This window comes from Morus notabilis, unplaced genomic scaffold (assembly GCF_000414095.1).
Source record: "Morus notabilis unplaced genomic scaffold, ASM41409v2 Scaffold569, whole genome shotgun sequence".
Classification (NCBI taxonomy): domain Eukaryota; kingdom Viridiplantae; phylum Streptophyta; class Magnoliopsida; order Rosales; family Moraceae; genus Morus; species Morus notabilis.
The window spans coordinates 67,205-88,929 of record NW_010357388.1 but is presented as its reverse complement, the minus strand read 5'-3'; the positions used below and the strand labels follow the sequence as shown (position 1 = coordinate 88,929).

At 39.6% G+C, this 21,725-nt stretch overlaps 1 protein-coding gene across 2 annotated transcripts; it reads right to left on the bottom strand.

The window, feature by feature from the left end:
- Nucleotides 1-1,145: 1,145 nt before the first annotated feature.
- Nucleotides 1,146-21,053, bottom strand: LOC21387657 (protein GrpE). Of its 2 annotated transcripts, XM_024169789.1 has the most exons (4): nucleotides 20,544-21,053; nucleotides 2,323-2,865; nucleotides 1,392-1,630; nucleotides 1,146-1,294 (listed from the first exon to the last, which is right to left on the bottom strand). In XM_024169789.1, the coding sequence occupies exons 1-3, from the start codon at nucleotides 20,793-20,795 to the stop codon at nucleotides 1,394-1,396; spliced, it is 1,032 nt and encodes a 343-aa protein (XP_024025557.1). In that variant the 5' UTR covers nucleotides 20,796-21,053; the 3' UTR covers nucleotides 1,146-1,294; nucleotides 1,392-1,393. The 2 variants fall into 2 exon arrangements, with proteins under 2 accessions (XP_024025557.1, XP_024025553.1); XM_024169785.1 differs by having other exon boundaries at nucleotides 1,146-1,630; nucleotides 20,544-21,052.
- Between the last annotated feature and the right edge of the window lie 672 nt (nucleotides 21,054-21,725).

Below are 21,725 nucleotides of genomic sequence, written 5' to 3'. Positions count from 1 at the left end.
CCGGGGCAGCCCCTGGACATCCCCGGTACAGCCCCGGGACTGTCCCGGGACAGCCCCGGGACAGCCCCGAGGAGGCCCCGAGACAACCCCGGTACAGCCCGTGGACAGCCCCGAGCGTTCAAAACAATTGGTTATATATAAATAAGGCTAGGCTTAACTAGTTTTAAAATAATAACAATAGCTAAAGATGGAGAGACCGAGTGTTTTAACTTGTTTTCTCGCATCTAAAATATTTTCTAAAGTTAATCGTGCCTAATTAGTGGAATTCACACATATGAAGGGTCAGATCGTGCAAAATAATTGCTGATAAATAAATAAGAGTAAGCTTAACTAGAGCTTAAATAATAACTATAGCCAAAGATGAAGAAATTGAGTTTTTTTAACTTATTTTCTCGCTTCACCCATATTATTTTGATTCTATTCAGTGAGATTCTCAAATATGAAATTCGGGAGCGTGTAATATAATTGGTTATAAATAAATAAGGCCAACCTTAACAAGAGCTTAAATAATAACCATTGCCAAGGTGGAGAAACCGATTGTTGCACTTATTTTCTCGCTTCACCCATATTATTTAATTGGTATTACATGGAATAATTTGTAGTTTTATTAATAAAATTTCATAAAACCAATTTATATTATAAATACTTTTTTTAAATCAGCAAAATCGTCAGAATTATAGAGGGAGAAAGGTGAATGGACATTTTAAATGGATTTTTATAGATCGTGGGTGTTTGGAACGGTTTTAAAAGTTCATGGGGGCATTTTAAAAAATGGTACATAGTTCAGAGTATTTATGAAGTTAATACATTTTTAATATACTTAATAACTGCCACATCAATAAAATCGTTAGAATTATAGACGGAAAAAGACGGAGGAGGCATTTTGAATTGTTTTTTATAGATCGGATGGTGTTTTGAACGGTTTTAAAAATTCATGACATTTTGAAAAAGGGTACAATATTTATGAATATAATCGTTTTATATTCAATTAATATGGTCAGGGTTGGTGCCGGTGGCTGGTGCAACTGCCACCCAACAACCTTATCGTGAGAGGAGGTTTGACGCAGGAGGTGGTGGTGGTGGTGGTGGTGTTATTAACATACCAGCATTACATGTTAGATCCTCATTACTACCTGTAAGAGACCTTAAACAAAATAGCAATCCAATAGAATTATTGTACAAGCGTGAGGACATATTTGTAGACAATTGCAAATTAATGAAAAGTTCCCTTTCTTCAAAGAAGAATCCTAGAGGCTCAAAATTGTATAAACTTCTCCATGAACATGTCCACCAGCTACAATTACACCCCACAAAAATTGTGAACTCTACTAGCAGTTCAACAAATAAACGACAACTCTTACAAAACTGGATCTGCATTAAATATTTTCTACCTTCAAGCTGATTCTGCTTCTGCTTCTGCTTCTGGGATGCACTGCTTGGTGGTGTCACTCACATCTTGGTCCTCTTCTTGCAGTGCTTGCTCCGGCTTTGCAGGCCCTGGACCAGCCGATACTTTAACCATTGAAGGACGCAACAGTATATCACCGAGCTTAAACCCCTTGCGAAATTCTTGAATAATGATCCGTTCTTCAAATTCCATCGAGTCCTCCCGCATAATTGCTTCATGCAGCTTTTCACAAGGAAACAAAAATTTGGATATTTAGAGATTGCCGAAATCCCAAATGATTAAAGAAATCAGACTGCTTATCAGGAACGTAAGGCAACACCAGAGGAGTTTCATTGTCTACACCGGCTACTAAAACTCTTTCCGTTTAGTTGTCTACACTGTCTACTACCAACTTAACGCTATATAATTAGGTGTATTACTGCAACCCTAAAACTGGTCATTTAAAGTTTCACTTGCAGAATGTCACCAAGTTGGCTCAAATCAATCAAAAGTACCTTTGAATTAAAACTTTCCAGGCCTGCATGAAACCTATTTCCTTAACTACTCGTATAAGTTGATCAAGGATTGTATTTCAAGCCAACTTGGTTTCTTACCTGCATAATAGCCAATTGTTAGATAGGAAAGTCATTCTCTAAGTTGACACAGGCAAGAGTTGCCATAGTAGTACGCATTAATCGTCAATCATGTTCATTGTGTAGAGATTGTTTAGCAAATGTTGTCCAACGTAAGTTCCCTCGGTAAGCGTGTACTTTTGCATGGAACTACTGATCCTTCATAATTTAGATCACTACTGCTATATTTTTCCTACACACTGATTCTTTCGTTCCTATATGGATTCTTACATTACAGAAAGGCACTGTAGCGAAGTTAAAGTATTTGACATGTGATAGTGTCATAGAAGTTAAATGACTTACCAAGGGATCAAAGGGGTTCCCAACTGTCTCCACAGGCACTACACCAAGAGAAGTTAAAATCTCAACTAACTGTTTGTATATGCTCTGATAGCTAATGTTGATCTTCTCCTCCCCTCCTGTCTCCACCTTAATCTGTGCTTTAGCTCTCTCAAAATTATCCAGTACAGGCAACAAATTCTCAACAACTTCCCCTTTACCATTTGTTACCAGCGAAGAGCGTTCCCTTTCTGTCCTCTTCCTAAAGTTGTCAAAATCTGCACTTATCCTTAAAATCCGATCTTTTTCTATCAACAATTCTTCAGACAAAGATGCCAGTTTCCTTTCAAGGCATATTTTTTCATCTTCAAATGATTTTAAAAAAGATTCTATTTCAGCTAATTTAGATTCATCACTACTGGCTAAAGCTTCTCTGTACAACTGCAGTGACGCTACAACCGTTGAAACAGGTTTCTCCTCAGCATTATCTTCAATATCCTCCCTTGAATCACTTTCTGATTCATCACTAATGCCACCTTCCGCACCACCAACAACATCCGGAGTTTCCTGTCACAACAAGCTATTAGTGAAAAGAATATCGGAAACTAGAGCATATACAGAATAATCTAATTTTGCAGTACTTCCACATCAGGCCAATTTCTATGCATCCCTTGCAGTTGTGATCAGGAATATGTAAAATGATTATATGTCACTAGGTCATAAGTAGTTAATTTTCTTGTTCTTTTTTTCTCATGTGACAATGTGATAAAAATAATTAAAAAATCAGAAAAAGGAGGAGAGCTGAATAAATAATTTCTGAATAAAAGAGATCATATCAAACAATGTACATATCATGCAAATCTTTTTTTTTCTTTTTTTAGTAAGGAAAAAACCTTCCATTGATAATTCAATCAATTTTTTTATAAGGAAAACTCCTTTATTGAGAAAATCAATTACAGGAAAAAAGGATAAGGTGTCCTCCTAAAGAAAACAATAAAAACAGCAAATGGAAACTACAAGAAGCCATCAAAAACCTTCAAATCAGTTTCCTATAACATCTTTCCAATTTAGAACTACCAAAGAAAATGGAAAACCCTTAAAAGACTTTGTGAGATCATAAAGAGGCCACAAATTTAGCTTTCTAAAAAATGTCTGAAATGTCCGATTCCTTCTCAAAAATCCTGCCATTTATCTCCATCCAAAGGGACCACAGCTGATAACACCAAGCTTTTCCACACCGTTTTGGCCATCTTGTTCAAACCTAAGCCCGCCATGCGTTCCTTCAACACCGAACTACAACTTGCTGGAGCAACCCAGTAAAAAGCCGCTTCCAACAATAACTTCAGCCAAACAGAAACAGCCACCGGGCAATGAAGCAGCAGATGGTCCAAGGTCTCATCATTATTTCCACATAGAGCACACCAGGATGTTGTGCAAAAAGAAATCTCAAGTCTTCTAATCCCACGAATCCTTCCTGATAATCCAAACCCTCGTTCTCCTTTGTCGAGCAGAAAGAAGAAACTGAGCGCGAACTACTCTCTTCCTCGGATTCACACCCTCCAAAATTTGGAACTTCCTGTCCTTCTGGTGTGAACTCTGGTTCTGTTCCAGCCTCATAAACAATAAAAGCTTCTTTGCCCTTTTTGTTTTTTCTCAATCTTGTATAAAAAAGTGGGTATAGCTTAATTCGTCAATTCTCCATCTCTCCGTCACTAGAATATCGTAGGACTGGCTTTTTTGAGTTTTTCCTTTAAAACTCGTCATCCCACTTTTTGATGTTAGCCCTAACAAATTCATCTCTATTTTTAGGCCTCCACCGACTAACCTTGGGAGAAAGAGGGAAATAAGCCAAGACTTGAGATCAATTAAAATTAATAGGCCAATAGTTTACATAAATTAATAAATAGGCCAAATTACTGTTTTTGTCCATAACTTGTCTGGTTATGAACCATAACTTGACAAGTTATTCCTGGTTTTTGTCCATAACTTGTATGGCTATGAACCATAACTTGACAAGTTTGTCCATAACTTATCTGGTTATGAACCATAACTTGACAAGTTATGGCCTATTAATTTCTATAACTAAAAGTTGGCCTATATACTTTCTTAAGCTTTTCATATTGGCCTATTTCCTACTATTTGTGATTGGCCCCTTAATCGGTTTTGAATTTGCCTTGCTAGGCCCCACTCTAGAGTGATCGAACTCCAAATTACCTTCTCCCTGCCCATCTGTATTGGGCCCTAAATCGGATTGGGCTTGATTACTTGTTGTATCCTGATTCTCTTCCATACTCTCAGCCTCCCCCAAAACCTCAAAATAATTAGAGAGAATTAATTCCCTCTTTTTAGGCGGCAGGTGTAACTGCTTGGCTTCAGAAACGAGAACCGTCGCTTCCACTACTGATTCCCTCAGATCTCCCAAATCTCTTGAAAGCGGTGGCTGCAATGAAGAAGAGGCCACGTGGGTCGAATTCACGGGGGCACATGAAACCTTCCCATTGATATGCATGCCACGTGGGACCCATGTCGACGACAACTCCCGACTTTTCAACTCCATCCCCGCTTCCACCATCTCCTCCGTCAGGCCGAAAGTTGTTGAACGACGGGGCTTCCTACACAGTCTAACCTGATATTGCTTTCTCGCCGAGAATTCTGCCACGTTGGACGTGTCTAATTCCGAATTCTTCATCCCCACGTACTTTAGAGTCTCCTCTCCCCTGTTTGTTTGTAACCTTCAACACTTGTGAACAACAAGCCCCATGTTTTTCCGATGTAATGATGTTGATTATTTATTCTCCAGGCTAAATAAACCCAGATAAATCCTCTCGCCTTGGCATGGGACTTCCAAAAGACCTTTGACCTTGATTTTTGCCAACACCAAGAACGAACAGCCCAAAGTATCTTTGGCTACCTCTATTAATCCTCCACAAGCTTCACCTATAATCTTGAAAGCATGAGCATTCCATAGATTCAGGGGCAATCCTTCAATCCCAATCCAACTGTTCCTAGCCTCAATTTTGACATGCTCCCAATGAGAAAAAATTGACCATGGCTCCATCCCTACACCAAACAATCGCTCTTTCTGCTGCCACAGGAACCACCTCCACCACCCTCGACAGTCTACAACCAATTAGATTCTTAATCAGCTTCCACTCAGCATCCACACTGCTGTTTTCCAGGATTTCACCACTTCTGCATTCTTTCCTTCAGAAGAACTTCCCTTACTCGGACCAACTCCTACTGTTTCCCGTTCCTGATGACTGCTCCTATTGAAGAAACTCTCAAGACATCCTCTAAACTTCTCCCACCCTTGACAACCAAACTCGCCCGGAATGACTGTTTCTTATTCCTCCATTCTTAATCTTTGAGATCTTCATGAAGTACCCGCCTTTGTTCCTGCTGCATTCCAAATCAACCTGTAGCTTAAATACATCCACTCAGCCTCCTCATTCATCTCCAATGACCTTGAACACATAATAATTCCACATAAAGCAAGTTCCCTCCCCAATACAGGAATATCGACACTGGATTTTCACATCCCTTAGTGAGCCTGTTGATACCATTGAATAATCTCGACCCTTGGTGCATTCCAAAGATTCACCTTACCCCAAGAGCAAACTTCATCCCTTTCTTCTTTATTCCTAGTCCAGAGAACTACCTTGTCAACTTGAATCAGGCTGATCTCCACTATTCTATTCATCTTCTTGGTTTTCCAAGGTTGAAGCTTAGAAAGAAACCTGCTTTCCCACATCCTGTATGTCCAGCTTGCTCTGCCCTCATGTCCCTCTTAATATTATCTCTGTTGAGCTAACCTTCAACTCTATCAACCTTTGTCCCCCTACTCAAACATGTCTTCTCCGTGTTCCTAAGAATGCTAGCTAGGCAAGATTGAAGATTGCTCCAGCTTTTACATTTGAATTCATCTCAACAATGATATTTTTTACTATACCTCTACTAATTCTCATACTCTTGAAGAAATCACCATGTTTATTTTTTGTAACTTCCACTATGAGAGCGTATGTAGACCCTCTACATTTCTTCTTAAATACCTCACTAACCCCAGCTTTCACTGCAAGTTCTACCATATCAAGCAACCATAAAGCACCACCAAAATCTAGACCGAGCTCAAAACTAGATCATCTCTTCCTCTTGTTAGAAGAGAAAATCTCAAGGAAACGACAGAAAGGAAAGAAAACGACTGGAAAAATAATCTGGAATTCTTGTGTATTCAAGAAATGATACAGTAACAAGTTTATATACTAGTACGCAAGTTGTGAAGATAAGTTATAACTAACTAACAACTTGTACAGCTAATCTCAACTAATTGGAACTAAAACTGATTAATTACAAGCTGACTCAGCTATTCTACTACTCCCCCTCCAGATGGGCTGTAAACATTCTTGACAGCCATCTTGGAAAGAAGTGGAAAAAGAGTGGAAGCAGGCAGTGGTTTGGTGAAGACATCAGCCAGCTGAAGATGTGTTCTGATGGGCAGGAGCTTGATAGAACCATCAACAACGCGGTCACGAACAAAGTGACAATCTATTTCAATGTGTTTGGTGCGTTCATGAAATGTGGGGTTGTTAGCAATATGAACAGCAGCTTGATTATCACAAAATAAGAGAACAGGACCAGAGGAAATGATACCGAAATCCTGGAGCAATTGTTATAACCAAACAAGTTCACTGGTGGTAGCTGCTAATGCTCGATACTCTGCCTCAGCTAATGAGCGCGACACAGTGGATTGCTTCTTGGACTTCTATGAGATCAACGAATCCCCCAAGAAAACACAAAATCCAGTGGTAGACTTCCGTGAATCAAGGCAAGAACCCCAGTCAGCGTCTGCAAAAGCTTTAAGTTGAACAGAAGATGATGTTGAGAAAAACAAGCCCTGACCAGGACATGACTTCAGGTAACGGAGAAGATAATGAGCAGCCTGTAGATGAGGTTCGCGTGGTTGAGCTAAAAACTGACTCAACTTGTGTACGGCGAACGTGATATCAGGCCGAGTAAGTGTCAAATACAATAGCCTACCAATTAAATGCCTATACTGAGTTAGATCAATTAAGAGGGCACCATCAGAAGCAAAAAGTTTGGCAGTGGGATCCGTGGGAACACTGACTGGTTTGGCAGCCAAAAGACCAGAGTCCTTGAGTAATTGTAGAGTATAGTACCTTTGTGTGAGAAGAATTCCTTTGGAAGAATGAGCAATCTCTAAGCCAAGGAAATACTTAAGCGGACCAAGATCCTTAAGTTTGAATTGGCTACTCAAGTACCGTTTGGTAGAGGCAATAACATCGGAAGATGGACCAGTGATGATTATATCATCAACATAGAGTAAGAGAGCAACAAAAGAGGCACCCGAGCCCTTGGTAAACAAAGAATAATTAGACTTGGATTGTTTAAAACCAAAGGTGATAAGGGACTGAGAAAACTTTGAATACCATTGTCTTGAGGCTTGTTTAAGACCATATATGAATTTATGGAGCTTACAAGCTAGTTTAGTGGACGAGCTAGAAGGCCCCCCCTTACGATGATATCCCAACGGCAGGTCCATATAGACTTCCTCAAACAAATCTCCATTGAGGAAAGCCCGTCCAACTGAACCATTGTCCAGTCTTTACATGCAGCTAAAGACAAAAGCACTTTGACAGTGACCAATTTTGCTACAGGAGAGAAAGTATCCATGTAGTCCACCCCTTCTTGTTGTGTGTATCCTTTGGCCACAAGCCGAGCTTTGTAACGCTCAATGGACCCATCCGCCTTATACTTGATCTTATAAATCCATTTACATCCAATAGTATGTTTTCCCTCAGGCAGAGAGACAACAGACCATGTGTTGTTGAGTTCCATAGCAACAAGTTCAACTTTCATGGCATCGCGCCATTGAGAATACTTGACTGCTTGATGGTAGAATTGCGGTTCAAAATGAGTAGAAACAGTGAGGACAAAGTGTTTATAAGAGGATGATAAGGAATCATAGGTCAAGTAATTAGAAATGGGATATTCACTAGTCATGGAAGAAGGACTGTCATTAAGAAGATTACAATGATAATCAAAAAGGTAGGAGGGTGGTTTTATGGTTCTGGTAGACTTTTGAGGAGCAGAGATATCTGCAGAAGCAGAGGAGGGATCAAAAGAAGATAATGTGTCAGGGTTAGAAACGGGAGTTGTGGGAATGATAGTGGGCTCAAATTGAGGTCTGGGCAGGACAAGATCATGAAACAGATCTGGAAAGGTGGCTGCTGAAGTGATAGAATGAAAAGGGAATGTTGTCTCATGAAAGACCACATTGCGAGAAACAAACACTTGTTTACTATGAACATCAAGTAATTTGTAGCCTTTCATACCAACAGGATAACCGAGGAAAACGCACATACGAGCCCGGGGCTGAAACTTAAGACGATGGGACTCTAATGTGGATGCAAAAGCCAAGCAACCAAAAACACGCAGACAAGAGTAATCAAAGGAGGAATGATGAAGAGTCTCATATGGTGTCTTATTGAAAAGAAGACGTGAAGGAGTCCTGTTAATCAAAAATATTGCAGCAAGAATACAATCAGTCCAATACACCAATGGTACTCTAGACTGAAAATACAGAGCACGAGCCACATTCAACAAATGCTGGTGCTTCCTCTCAACAACAGAGTTTTGTTGAGGTGTCTCAATACAAGAAAATTGATGTAGAACTCCCTTATCAGCAAGAAAATCAGTAAAGTGCAATTCTCTAGCATTGTCAGAACGAAAAAGTTTTATTCGAGTATTGAATTGAGTCTCTACAAGAGTGAAAAATCTGGGAATAACAGTAGCAACTTCTGATTTATTCTTGAGGAGAAAAACCCAAGTAAATCGACTACAATCATCAACAAGAGTAACAAAGAATCTATGTCCAGTATGAGAGGTAATATGATAGGGTCCCCAAATGTCGCAGTGGATGAGATCAAAGGGTGAAGAGGATCTATTGTTGTGAGGAACAAAGGATAATCTTCTCTGCTTTGCCAAAGGACAAATAGAGCAAACATTTGAACACTTAATCTGACCAAGCTGTAGACAGTCTTTTAAGGACTCCAACTTCTGCCAGGAGGGGTGACCAAGTCTGTCATGCCACAGCTGAGCAGTCTTTGTAGTAGACACAGAATTGACCAAACACTGATTGTAGGAAAGAACATTGCTGGAATCAAGAACATATCAACCAGCCACTGTATTACCCTTGCCAATCATCATCTGGTTGTGGGTGTCCTGAATGAGAAAATGATGGGTAAAGAAACTCACTGTAATCTCAGTATTACATATGAGGGCACTGACAGAGAGTAGATTGAACTTGAACTTTGGTAAATATAACACATCTTTAAGAACCAAAGTGGATGATAACCGCACATCACTAGAAAATTCCACACGGACAGTGGTATTATTAGGCAAGACAACCGTAGAGTGAGAAATGGGTTTTAAAGAGACAAAACTATCAACACAGCAACATATATGTCTAGACGCACCCGAGTCAACAATCTAGTATCGGGAAGATAAAGAAGGATCCAAAGATATGGAAAAACATGTACCTGTTGGACAAGAACCCGTGAGTGGAGGTTGTTGATCAGTGTTGACAAAGGCAGTCATGTGACTGGACAGCATGGTCATTAATTGCTGATATTGGCTGGCATTGAGATTTTAAACAAAATTCCCAACAGGTTCACGTGCATTGCCATCAGAATTATCAGCAACCTGATTAACAGAACCAGTCTGAGGGGCATGTTGACGTGGCTTCTGTTTATATCCAGGAGGGTATCCATGAAGTCTATAACATCTGTCAATGGTGTGCCCATGGAAATTACAATGTGTACAGAACGGCCTGTCCTTCTTGTGAATTTTGTTGTTGCCAGCATTGGAATTTTGACGAGCAGAATCACTTCTGGCTGCAAACGCCATTGTGGAGTTGGAATTCTCACCAGAAAGTTGAAGATTAATCTTTCTCTGTTGCTCCTCCTGAGCAATAAGAGAGAAAACCTTATTGATTGGAGGAAGAGGATCAAGAAGCAGAATTTGACTGTGAACTTGAGAGAACTGATCATTCAGGCCCATCAAAAACGCCAGAACATACTCCATTTGGTAAAAATCCTGTAAGGCTTTCACGCCTCCACAAGAACATTTTCCACATGAACAGCCTGGGCGAAAATTGCTCAATTCTTCCCATAAGGTTTTCAGCTTGGTGAAATAAGCACCACAGAGTGCTGATCCTGTTTGTGATTGACCAATTCCCGACGCAGCTGAAAAATGCGAGGGCCGTTACTTTGCTGGAAACAATCTCGGAGATCAATCCAGATCTCATGAGCAGAGTCAGAGAAGATAACACTTTCAGAAATTTTCTTTTGAAACAGAATTGAGAATCCAGGAGATAACAACATTGTTGTTGCGAATCCAGGAGTGAAGAAGAAGAGAATCAGTACCATCAGGTTTCGCAATTGAACCATCAACAAATCCAAGCTTGTTCTTCACATATAGCGCAATCGTCATGTGTCACTGTGAGATCTCCCTGTCGTAGATCGTGAAGGATGGACTCAATTGCGAATAACTCCGATGTATTTTCGGAACTAGAGTAAGTCTCTTTTACGGCTTCCCAAATTTCTTGTACAGTCCCATAGAGAAGAAAATTCTCACCAATATCAACATTCATTGAATTGATGAGCCAGGACATAATCAGATGATTTTCGGCCTTCCACTTTTTCTAGCATGGATCATCCTTCTTCGGAATTGGAATCTCCCCTGTTAGATAATCCTCTTTGCCTCTGCCTCAGATGAACATCCGGACTGATTGAGACCATTGGAGGAAGTTTTGCCCATTAAGTTTGTGGCTAGTGATCAGGAGTGAAAGATTTTTAGAATTTCCAGAATTTCCAGAATTTCCAAAATTTGGAAGAGCAGATGTTTGATTGGAATGAGAAGAAACTTCAGAGGTAGAGCTGGTTGTTTCGGATGCCATGGCTGTGCTTGGCTATAAGGGACGGTTGGGAATTGAGGCTAGGTTTTTTTCAGAAAACCTGGCTCTGATACCATGAAGATTTTGAGGAAGAATAATCTTCTCTTTTCTCATTAAAATTAGTCGGTAACCAATACACACTTATATACACAATTTACATAATTAAAAAAGGTAACAAATACCTAAAAATAAGGAAAAGGAAACTATCCTCCTAAACTTAAGAAATCAGAATAGGAAAATCTGGATTCTCTAATCTACTGATTTCCTCCTATAAATAATTCTAAATATGCTAACTTTGAGGGAAATTCCACATATACCCTAATAACATGGGCCACGTGAATCTCAAGTGCACTGTGCCGTTACTTTTTGGACGACATCTAACGAAAAGGACTACATTGCACCCCTTTAAATAGTTTGGGGTTCGTTTCATCAAAAAAAAGTTTGAGGACCAAACTGTCACCTTTTAAATAGTTTGGGGACCATTCGTGCAATTTACTCAAAATTAGTAGCCTCGGATAAGTCATGCACCATCAATAAAGAAATTTCCTCTCGAATTTCTTTCTTCAATCCGCTAAGAAATCTAGCAACTCGTTGAATCTCAAATTCATCAACATCAAGCACCATACTTAGCTTTCGGAACTCGTCACCATATTCTAATACCAATCGGTTCCCTTGCTCACAATTGCGGTGTTGTTGGTGTAGTTTTCGGAGAGAAAAAAATATATTTTTCTTATTCTAATGATTAATAACCGGCTACAAGGTTTTATAGGTAGGCATGCAACAACTCTATCATTGAATCCCATAACTCTAGTAATAGATAAATCCCTTAGCCTAAGAGATAAACACTAACTAAATCAAATAGAGATTTCGGACATCTCCTTATCTCTTTATTTAAAAAACAAATACTCCTAATTAGATAACAATAATAGGAAGTTATCCTAATCTAACTTTCCTAATTCGACACTCCCCCTCAAGCTGGTGCATAGATATCTCTCATGCCCAGCTTGGTAATGAGAAATTCATAGTTGGTTCTGAACAACCCCTTTGTAAGAATATCAGCTATTTGTTGTAATGTTGGAACAAGCGGAATACAAATAGCTCCTGCCTCTATCTTCTTTTTGATGAGTGCATGTCGATCTCAACATGTTTTGTTCTATTGTGCTTCACGGGGTTATGAGCAATACTAATTGCATCCTTATTGTCACAGTATAGCTTCATACGTATCTCTATTGGTCTCTTTAACTCTTCAAGAATTTTTTTTAACCACAACATCTCACATACTCCTTGTGCAATTGCCCGGTACTCAGCCTCTGCGCTACTTCGTGCTACCACGTTATGTTTCTTGCTTCTCCAAATGACTAGATTTCCCCATACATAAGTATAGTACCCTGATGTAGATCTTATGTCTATAACTAAGCCTGTCCAAACTGCATCTGTGTATGCTTCAATCGTCCTCCTCTCATTCTTCTTGAAGAAAAGTCCTTTACCTGGAGTACTTTTTAAATATCTCAAAATTCAGTATACTGCCTCAAGGTCTTCTTCATATGGCAAGTGCATAAACTGACTTACCATACTAATTGTGAATGCAATGTCCGGTCGGGTGTGAGATAGATAAATCAGTTTTCCCACCAACTTCGGGTACCGAGTTACATCTGTAGGATTTCCATCCTTGGTATCTCCCAGCTTCCGATTAGGATCCATTGGAGTATCGGTCAGTCTACCATCAAGAATGTATTTTCTCTGTGAGACAACAATACCCTTTTTTGAGCGAGCCACTTCCATTCCAAGGAAGTATCTTAGAGACCCCAAGTCTTTAATCTCGAACTCTGAAGCCAGTCTTTCCTTTAACCGATTCATTTTAGTAACATTATCCCCAGTAAGAATAATATCGTCCACATATACTATTAAAACTGCAATCTTTCCATCATTGGAGTGCTTCATAAACATAGTATGATCACTGTGAGCCTAAACATAGCCTTGATTCTTTATAGAACGAGTGAATCGTTCGAACCAAGCCCTTGGAGATTGCTTGAGCCTGTAAAGTGATTTCTTCAGCTTACACACCTTGGATCCAAAGTGTTTGTCAAATCCAGGCGGTAGATCCATATACACTTCCTCCTCCAACTCTCCATTTAGAAATGCATTCTTCACATCTAACTGTTGAAGCGGCCAGTCGAGATTTGCTGCAATTGAAAGAAGTACCCTCACAGGATTTTAACTTTGTCCTTGGAGCAAAGGTCTCGAGATAATCGATGCCATAAGTTTGAGTAAAACCTTTGGCCACCAACCGTGCCTTATACCTTTCGAGAGATCCATCTGAATTATACTTGATGGTGAACACCCATTTGCACCCTACTGTTGTTTTTCCACTCGGCAAATCCATCCCCATGTGTGATTTTTCTCAAGAGCACTCATCTCTTCAGAAATAGCCTTTCTCCACTCAGGAACCTATAAAGCTTCTTGTACACTCTTTGAAATTTCCACAAAAGATATATGTGAAGTAAATGCAAAAACGAAGGAGAAAGATTTTTATAAGATACATAGTTAGACATGGGATGTTTGGTACAAGACCGTACACCCTTGCGAGTAGCAATGGGGACATTAAGATCATCAAAGGACTCAGGACTAGGATTAGAGACAGACTGGATAGGTTGACACTGATCAAATTGATTGGTACCTGGATACTCAGATGAGTTTGGTTCTTCCCTTGGTTTGGACTCATGGCCTTGTAGAGGATCGGGACCTTGTTCCTTTGTTCTTTGTTTCCTCGAGTAAACCAAGAGTTCTGGACTCTTAGTACTTGTTTTGTCTCTATTCCCTATGCTGCTGCAATCCCAATTTTCAGTATTTAAAACATCTATTTTTTCGCTCAAAGAATAAGCATTATTTCCACCCTCATTTTCAGGTTGTAAATCCGAGTTTGTTGTAGCCTCATTATTAGGAATATTCGGGTGGACAAAAAAGGTTGTAAATCCGAGTTTGTTGTAGCCTCATTATTAGGAATATTCGGGTGGACAAAAAAGGTTGTAAATCCGAGTTTGTTGTAGCCTCATTATTAGGAATATTCGGGTGGACAAAATGAATTGATTCGGTTGATTCTATTTCAAGCACATCATTAATTTCTCTTGCATCTTCTCGTGTTCTCCCCCTGAAGATGAGTAGCAAAATATGGTTTGGATTCAAAAAAAGCTACATCCATGGTGACAAACAATTTTTTTGCAATTGGATCAAAGCATTTATATCCTTTTTTAGTAGGAGCATATCCTACGAACACACATTTTTTAGCCCTAGGATCAAGTTTGCCCCGGTAATGATCATGAATATGGACAAAGACAGTGCACCCAAATATCTTTAAAGGTAATGTAGATGACAGCCTAGATGTAGGATAGCAACTTAGGAACACTTGTAAATGAGTTTTGAATTTTAATAACCTAGTGGGCATCCTGTTTATGAGATATGTAGCAGTGAGAATAGCTTCACCCCAAAGGTATTTAGGAACTTTATTTGTGAAATGTAAAGCCCTAGCTACTTCCAAAAGATGTTTATTTTTGCGTTCGGCTATTCTATTTTGTTGAGGGGTATCATTACAAAAGTTTTGGTTAACTATGCCTTTTTCTAAGAAAAATTTTCCCAAGACCTTGTTAAAATACTATTTTCCATTATCACAATGAAAAACTTGGATTTTAGTTTGAAATTGTGTCAACACCATGGTATAAAAAGTTTTAAAGACTTCTTCCACATCTGATTTTTCTTCTAGTAAATAAACCCAGCTTACCCTTGTGTGGTCATCTATAAAGGTAACAAACCATTTTTCGCAGAGAGTGTTGTGATTCGTGAAGGCCCCCAAACATCATTGTGTATTAATGAGAATGGTTTCGAAACTTTGTATGGATGTGATGTGAATGAGGTACGATGATGTTTAGCTAACTCACAAAATTCACACTGGAATGAGGACAGATTTTTATTTCTAAATAAATTAGGAAATAAATGTTTTAAACTTGGCTGGCCTAACCTATAATGCCACAGTATTATTTCATCACTACTAGCAACCGAAATAGATTCAAGACAAGTACTATGTGATGGTTTTTTAGACTCGGATCCACCTTCAAAGAAACAAAGTCCACCAATCTCTCTAGCATTGCCAATCGTCCTCCCCGAGGTTAGTTCCTGAAATTCACAATAAGAAGGATAGAAATTAGCTCAACACTCGTGATCATGAGTTATTTTGCTTGTGGATAGTAGGTTGATAAATTGGGAACATGAAGAACATTATGAAGTGTGAGGAAAGGAGAGATTATGACTGATCTTGTCCCAGCTATGGCTGAAAGGGATCTGTCTGCAATTTTGATTTTTTTGTTTCCTGCACACGGTTTATAGGTAGAGAATAGTTTTGAAGAACCAATCCTATGATCTGTGGCTCCTAAGTCAATGATTCATGGGCATGACAAATTTGATTTTATACTAGAAAGAGCTACAGTGAGAAAATTACCCTTTTGAGCAAAAGAACAAGAAGGGTTTAAGAATTGTGGAAATTGAAAGAGTTTGTACGGGTGATCTAGTTGTTCCTTTGTGAATTGGGGTTTCTCTGAATTAATTTGTTGTCTCTGAGAATCTTCACTCATGGTCGGGATTGCCTTGCTATCACCTGCATTCTTCTTGAAATTCTGGGGCTTGCCATGGAGTTTCCAACATGTCTCTTTTGTATGCCATGGTTTTCTACAGTGATCACACCATGGTTTTTTCTTCTTTTCTCCATCTGAATCAGGTCCTCTAGAGGTCAACGCCAAGCTTTCTGCTTCCAGGTTGGGCCTCAGTTCTTGATTAGTCAACATCACCTTTCGCCTAGCCTCCTCCCTCCTAACTTCCGAGAATACCTCTCTGATGGATGGTAAAGGCTTTCTGCCCAGCACCCTTCCTCTTACCTCGTCCAAGTCCTAATTAAGTCCTGCTAAGAACATAAAAACTCGATCACTCTCTTTTTTTGTGTCGCGGACTATCAATTGGGCAGTCCCATTCATCTTCATAGCACAAGTCTAACTCTTGCCATAATGTCACCATCTCATTGTAGTATGATGTAACATCCCGATCTCCTTGTCTTGATCGCCATAGCTTCAATTTTAAATCGAAGATTTGTGAGGAGTTTTCCAAATCCGAGTACATATCACGCACTGCTTCCCAGACGTCTTTGGCAGTAGGTAAAAAAAGATGTGGTTTTCCAATTGCTGGCTCCATCGAGTTGATAAGCCACGCAATTACCAGTGAATTCTCCGATCACCATGTTTTCAGGTTAGCGTCGTCCGCTGCTAGTTTGCTTACTTCTCCAGTCAGGTGCCCGTGTTTGCCTCTGCCATCAATTGCAAGCTTTACGGACTAAGCCCACTCTAGGTAATTTTTACCATTCAATTTGTGAACAGTAATTTGAAGGAAAGAAATCGATGGGGAAAGATCCATACCACTGTTTATGACAGTGGTCTTGGATTGCACGCTCTCTACTGTGACTCTCGAGAAAGATGCCTTGCTTGCTCCAATCATGGTTGTTTTAGCCATTAGGGTTTAACGTAGAAAGAAACTCTAGGCTTTGATACCATGTAGTTTTCGGAGAGAAAAATATATTTTTCTTATTCTAATGATTAATGACCGGCTACTAGGTTTTATAGGTAGGCATGACAACAACGCTGTCATTGAATCCCATAATTCTAGTAATAGATAAATCCCTTAACCTAAGAGATAAACACTAACTAAATCAAATAGAGATTTCAGATATCTGCTTATCTCTTTATTTAAAAAACAAATACTCCTAACTAGATAACAATCATAGGAAGTTATCCTAATCTAACTTTCCTAATTCGACAGTTGGAATAAAATTGGATCAACGGGAGTTGGAAACAATTGCTCACATGTTTCATCATTGTCCAATTTGCACCGGATTCTTGCTCTCTTTTTCTCTTTGGTGGACTAATCGACTCCAACGAGCTTGAGCACGGCCCTTTAATTTAGAAACCACCAATTTAACTTGTTTTCCTTCTTCCACATCCATATGATCAAAATAATAATCCACAATCTGCATCCAATCAAGAAATCATCTATAGGGTCACATTTACCATCAAAATATGGAATCTCCAAAGAAACACTTTCTTTTTGAGTCAAATTCTCTTCAATTTGTGAGCTAAAACAACTATTGTTGGGTTGACTTTTTACCTGATATTCGGTGCCCGTGAAGAGATGGTGTTGTCGTCTCCTTTAAGCAAATTTGGTCGTTTGTTTTCTTCTTTGTGCGAATTGGAAGTCATCTTTTCAGCCATTAATTTGTTGGACTTATTAATCTCATTTAGCTCAAGTTGTCTATTTGGATTAATAATCTCTTGTGAGCTAATTTGCTTGCTGGGCTAGTAAGTTTCATTTAGGCCCATTTGCTCATGGGCTAGGGCTGCTTCTTTGAACACTTCAACTAGCGAAAATGGAATTGGCTCACACGTCGGAGGCGGCGGCCATGAATAAATCTGAGCACCTGCACCACCGTCATAGTTGGCTTCCCCTTGTCGCCCACCATGCAACGTTCAACTTCAGAACCTTCTCGTCGGAGTTCTAGACTTAGGATCGGATCTCAAACAACCGCTTCTTCACGAAGTCGGATTCATCTCTGGCTAACACACTTGCAAATCGTGACGAAGGCAATGAGCGCGAGCAGAGTTGAGCGCGAACTTCGCCTCAGTGACGGGTGTTTTCTCCTTCAGCGATGGGCTTTCCAAATAACCAAAGATGGACGCGATATTCGCCGCGACGAAGACCGAATTTTTGGTCGTTCGAAGGACGAAGTTGTCTAAGATTTTCATTGGTACACTTCGATGGTGACTGGAAAGGGAACAATAGCGATGTCGTAGGTCGTGGAACTCGGAGATCCGTGTATGCCGATTGGCGAAATCATCTGAGTTCACTAAAATCCCATGTTTCTTCGTCGGCGGCGACGCTGAGATCAAGAGAAATGTCGCCGTAAGATCCATTAGTTCTGGGTTCACCGTAAATCTGTGGTTGAGGCCATTGTTCCCTCCGATGGTGATTTTGTGTTGATGGTGGCGATTTGTTTGGTGATTGTGATGATTCCATATTCGTGTGGTCATTGGTGGTTCTGGGTTTGTGTGTCGATAAAGGCTTGTATTGATGGCGGTGGTGGAAAGGGTCATGGTGGTGGTGGTTGGGTGAAACTGATGGAGGTGGTGGAGGTGAACAATACCCGATTTGGGTGTGGAGGTTGGTTTGGTCGTAGTGCTGGGAAAGGTAGTGATGGTGATGGTGCAGTGGGGGTAGAAGATGGTGAGATGGTGGTGGAGAAGGCGGTGGAGAAGGCAGCTGTTGGTGGGCACCACCGACAAGACTCGCTTCTCCAAACTTCACACTCATCGGCGTCGAAGTAACTCCAATCACCGATCATGGCATCGAATCCCAAGAAAAAACCGAGAGCTCTAATGCCAACTGTTACACCATGGTCGACCATTCAAGCCACCCACTTTTGTTGTACGCGTCGAGAGCTCCGAAAGTCAGAACAAATCACTGATGTCGAGAACTAACAGTTAGAGAGATGTCTCTAGGTTGAGGAGCGCTCTTGGAGTCGAGAAGTGCTTAAGGTCCTCTCAAGGCCTTTGTGCCGTTGAAGTCGAGAAGTATGCTAAAAGCCCTTTGAAGCCTCTGGGTCGAGGAGTCAAGGTGTTGGAGTCGAGAAGTGCTCAAGGTCCTCTCAAGGCCTTTGTGCCGTTGAAGTCGAGAAGTATGCTAAAAGCCCTTTGAAGCCTCTGGGTCGAGGAGTCAAGGTGTTGGATCAGACCGGAAGCCGTCCAGTCAAATCCAGCAGCGGTCTTGTCAACTCGAAAAGAGAAGTATTTATCTGACTGCTACTGCAGGAGTCAGGAAATCAGGCGGCAGATAGGAAGGATCAGCCGCATTCTCCGGGATAGTCATCATGAAAACCCACCTACTCTCACGATTACCGAGGACAGAGGATGGCTTCCTCCTTGGGAACGGAGAATACACGTTCACATGTAAAGGCCTATAAATAGAGCCAATAAAACCCAGAGAGGGGTTAGACACCATTTTCGTTGTAAGAAGGGAGAGCATCTGTAACCGACTGAAATATTAGTGCATGCACAAGTGGATTAGGTAAAGAATTATTGCCGAACCACTATAAAATTGTTGTCTCCTTTACATTATTTTTCAGTTTTTATCTTTGATTGAACGGTGAGTGTTTTTGGAAAGGTAATCAAGAGTTGTCGGAAAAACACCGTCAACACCAACTGACGCAGCGGATTGGATAGAACAGGACTTTTACCGGCCTAATCCGGATGAAAGATTCCTGAATCCACCTAAAAAAATCCCACAAAGGAAAAACTCCAAATTGAAGAGGAAACTCAACTCTAATTCAATTATCAAAATATTCAAGTTTCTTTAATACAATAGCTTAGTGGTTATTTATAGTCCACTTAGAAATGACACCACTAAATAAACGATAAACCAGTAATAAAACAAAACTAAATTAGCAAGCTAAAACAAACGACAAGAACCAGACCATTATTGAGATATCAATACTTGTTAAGAAGTCCCTTTCTTTTGTTTCAGCGACGTCAAGAAGTAGCTTTAGTGCCTTGTGGAGATGTTAGACGTCTCTTTGTCTAATTTGTGGTCATTCACAGAAGCAAAAAGGAGAAAAATGGAACCTTTTTGTTATACATAGGATAATTTCTGGGATTTTTTTTGACATTTGCTCAAAGATGAACATAGTTTTGCATAAGCTCAAGCACCAGACCATTATTGAGATATCAATTCTTGTTAAATTTTATTTTAGAGGGTTGTACAGATCTTTGCAGAGGGTTTTGGTTAAATTCTCCATTTTCTTAATTTTTATTTTTTTAATAAAATGGTCATTATTATTGATTTAATTAAAGTTTAACACTTTTAATTAAGTTTTAATCACTGTCCTGTCAAAAGTCTGTTTGAAAGGAATTAGACGGAAGGAGCAATTAATCTATTTTTTATAGATCGGAGTATTTTGAACTGTTTTAAAGATCGGGGCACTTTAAAACAAGTAGGCATTTATGTAAATAATCCTTTCACATTTTGTGCGCCAATAAAGAAAGCCAGAGATAATTTCCCATGTTTACTTAAATCAACTAGACGTCTCATCATATTCATTTCGCACGTATTTTCTAGCAACCAAACAGAGCTTCGATGAGAAAATAAAACCTTTTTAGACATTTAGGGGAAAAAAAACAGAGAGAAATAATACCTCGGCATAAGGTTGTTCCAGAATTTCTTCGGTCTCAGTAGCTTCAGTTTCTCCGCGGGAAGCAAAAGGTGCGAACTTCACGAACGGCAGGGACGGCGAGCGAGAGAACCGCAGGCAGCTGAGAGCGCGAGAGGGTATGCTGCCGTTTCTCTCTGAGAACGAAACGCGAAACGCCCTGGGGTAGCTCGGCAGAAGACGCGATTGAAACGGCTGGAGCGAGGCCTGCAACGACGGAGTGCTGAGAGCGGCCATGGCTATGGGCGAAAGCTCAAAGAGAGAGGAGTGTTGCAATATAGGAAAAGGGAGTGGAAATAAGGATTAGTTTTATTAAGCGGCAGGCAATGCTTTCGCTTTTCAGTTCCGTTAACAGTGAAGATGAAGAAGAAAAAGAAGATAGTGGGGGGAGAGTAATGGGTAAATGAAATGGGGTCTGTCTTCATCTGGACCGTTTGTTTCAGTGGTCGAGGGTCGTGGGTCGAGGGTCGAGGGTCAAAGTGTTGGGACTTTTGGCCAGATTTCGTGGGAATATTCTCATATGGTGGGCTAACCCGAAGCTTCTCGACTTCCTACGTTTCTTTTGTTTTTTTTGTTTTTCGAAAATTACGGTGGATATTCCTTTGTTAACTCTCTACGAGTGTTGTAGCCTGCGCAGCCGTATTAAAGACACTATCATTTATTATAATTAAAAATTTTTATAAAAAATTATATTTAATTTTTTATTATAATTAAAGTTACATTTTAACTTAAATTAACGAACTGAACGAGACTTAAATTTATTATTTATTAAATAATGAGAAATTTAATTATATAATTATTCAAAAAATTTTAAATTCATTTAAAAAAAATACGTGTAAAGATCAAACTTGATAAAAAAAATTAAGCAACAACGCATTTAAAAAAATTATTTTAACTAATTAAAAATAAAATAGAAACACATGTAAAAAATTACTCTCATAGGATTAAAGTAGAAAACAATATATTTTAAAAAAAAACACACAAAAAGTTAAATGTAAAAAAAAATTCACAAAAAAATAAAGATAAAAAAGTTTAAAAAAAGGTAAGTGTAGGGACTGTCCATAAAAAAGAGCTTTAACTCATTTATGTACTAATTATAAATATGAGCTCCGCGTGTATGCTCAGTTTGGAAAAACAAAAGAAATAAAAAATAAGTATTAAAAAGGT

Bases quoted from the DNA above. Each gene is read 5' to 3' on its own strand.
- LOC21387657 (XM_024169789.1), bottom strand. From the start codon at position 20,795: ATGGCCGCTCTCAGCACTCCGTCGTTGCAGGCCTCGCTCCAGCCGTTT. The intron at 2,866-20,543 runs GTATTATTTCTC...TTGTTGTGACAG, and splicing joins TGGAACAACCTTATGCCGAG to GAAACTCCGGATGTTGTTGG. The intron at 1,631-2,322 runs GTAAGTCATTTA...CCTTGTGAAAAG, and splicing joins GGAACCCCTTTGATCCCTTG to CTGCATGAAGCAATTATGCG.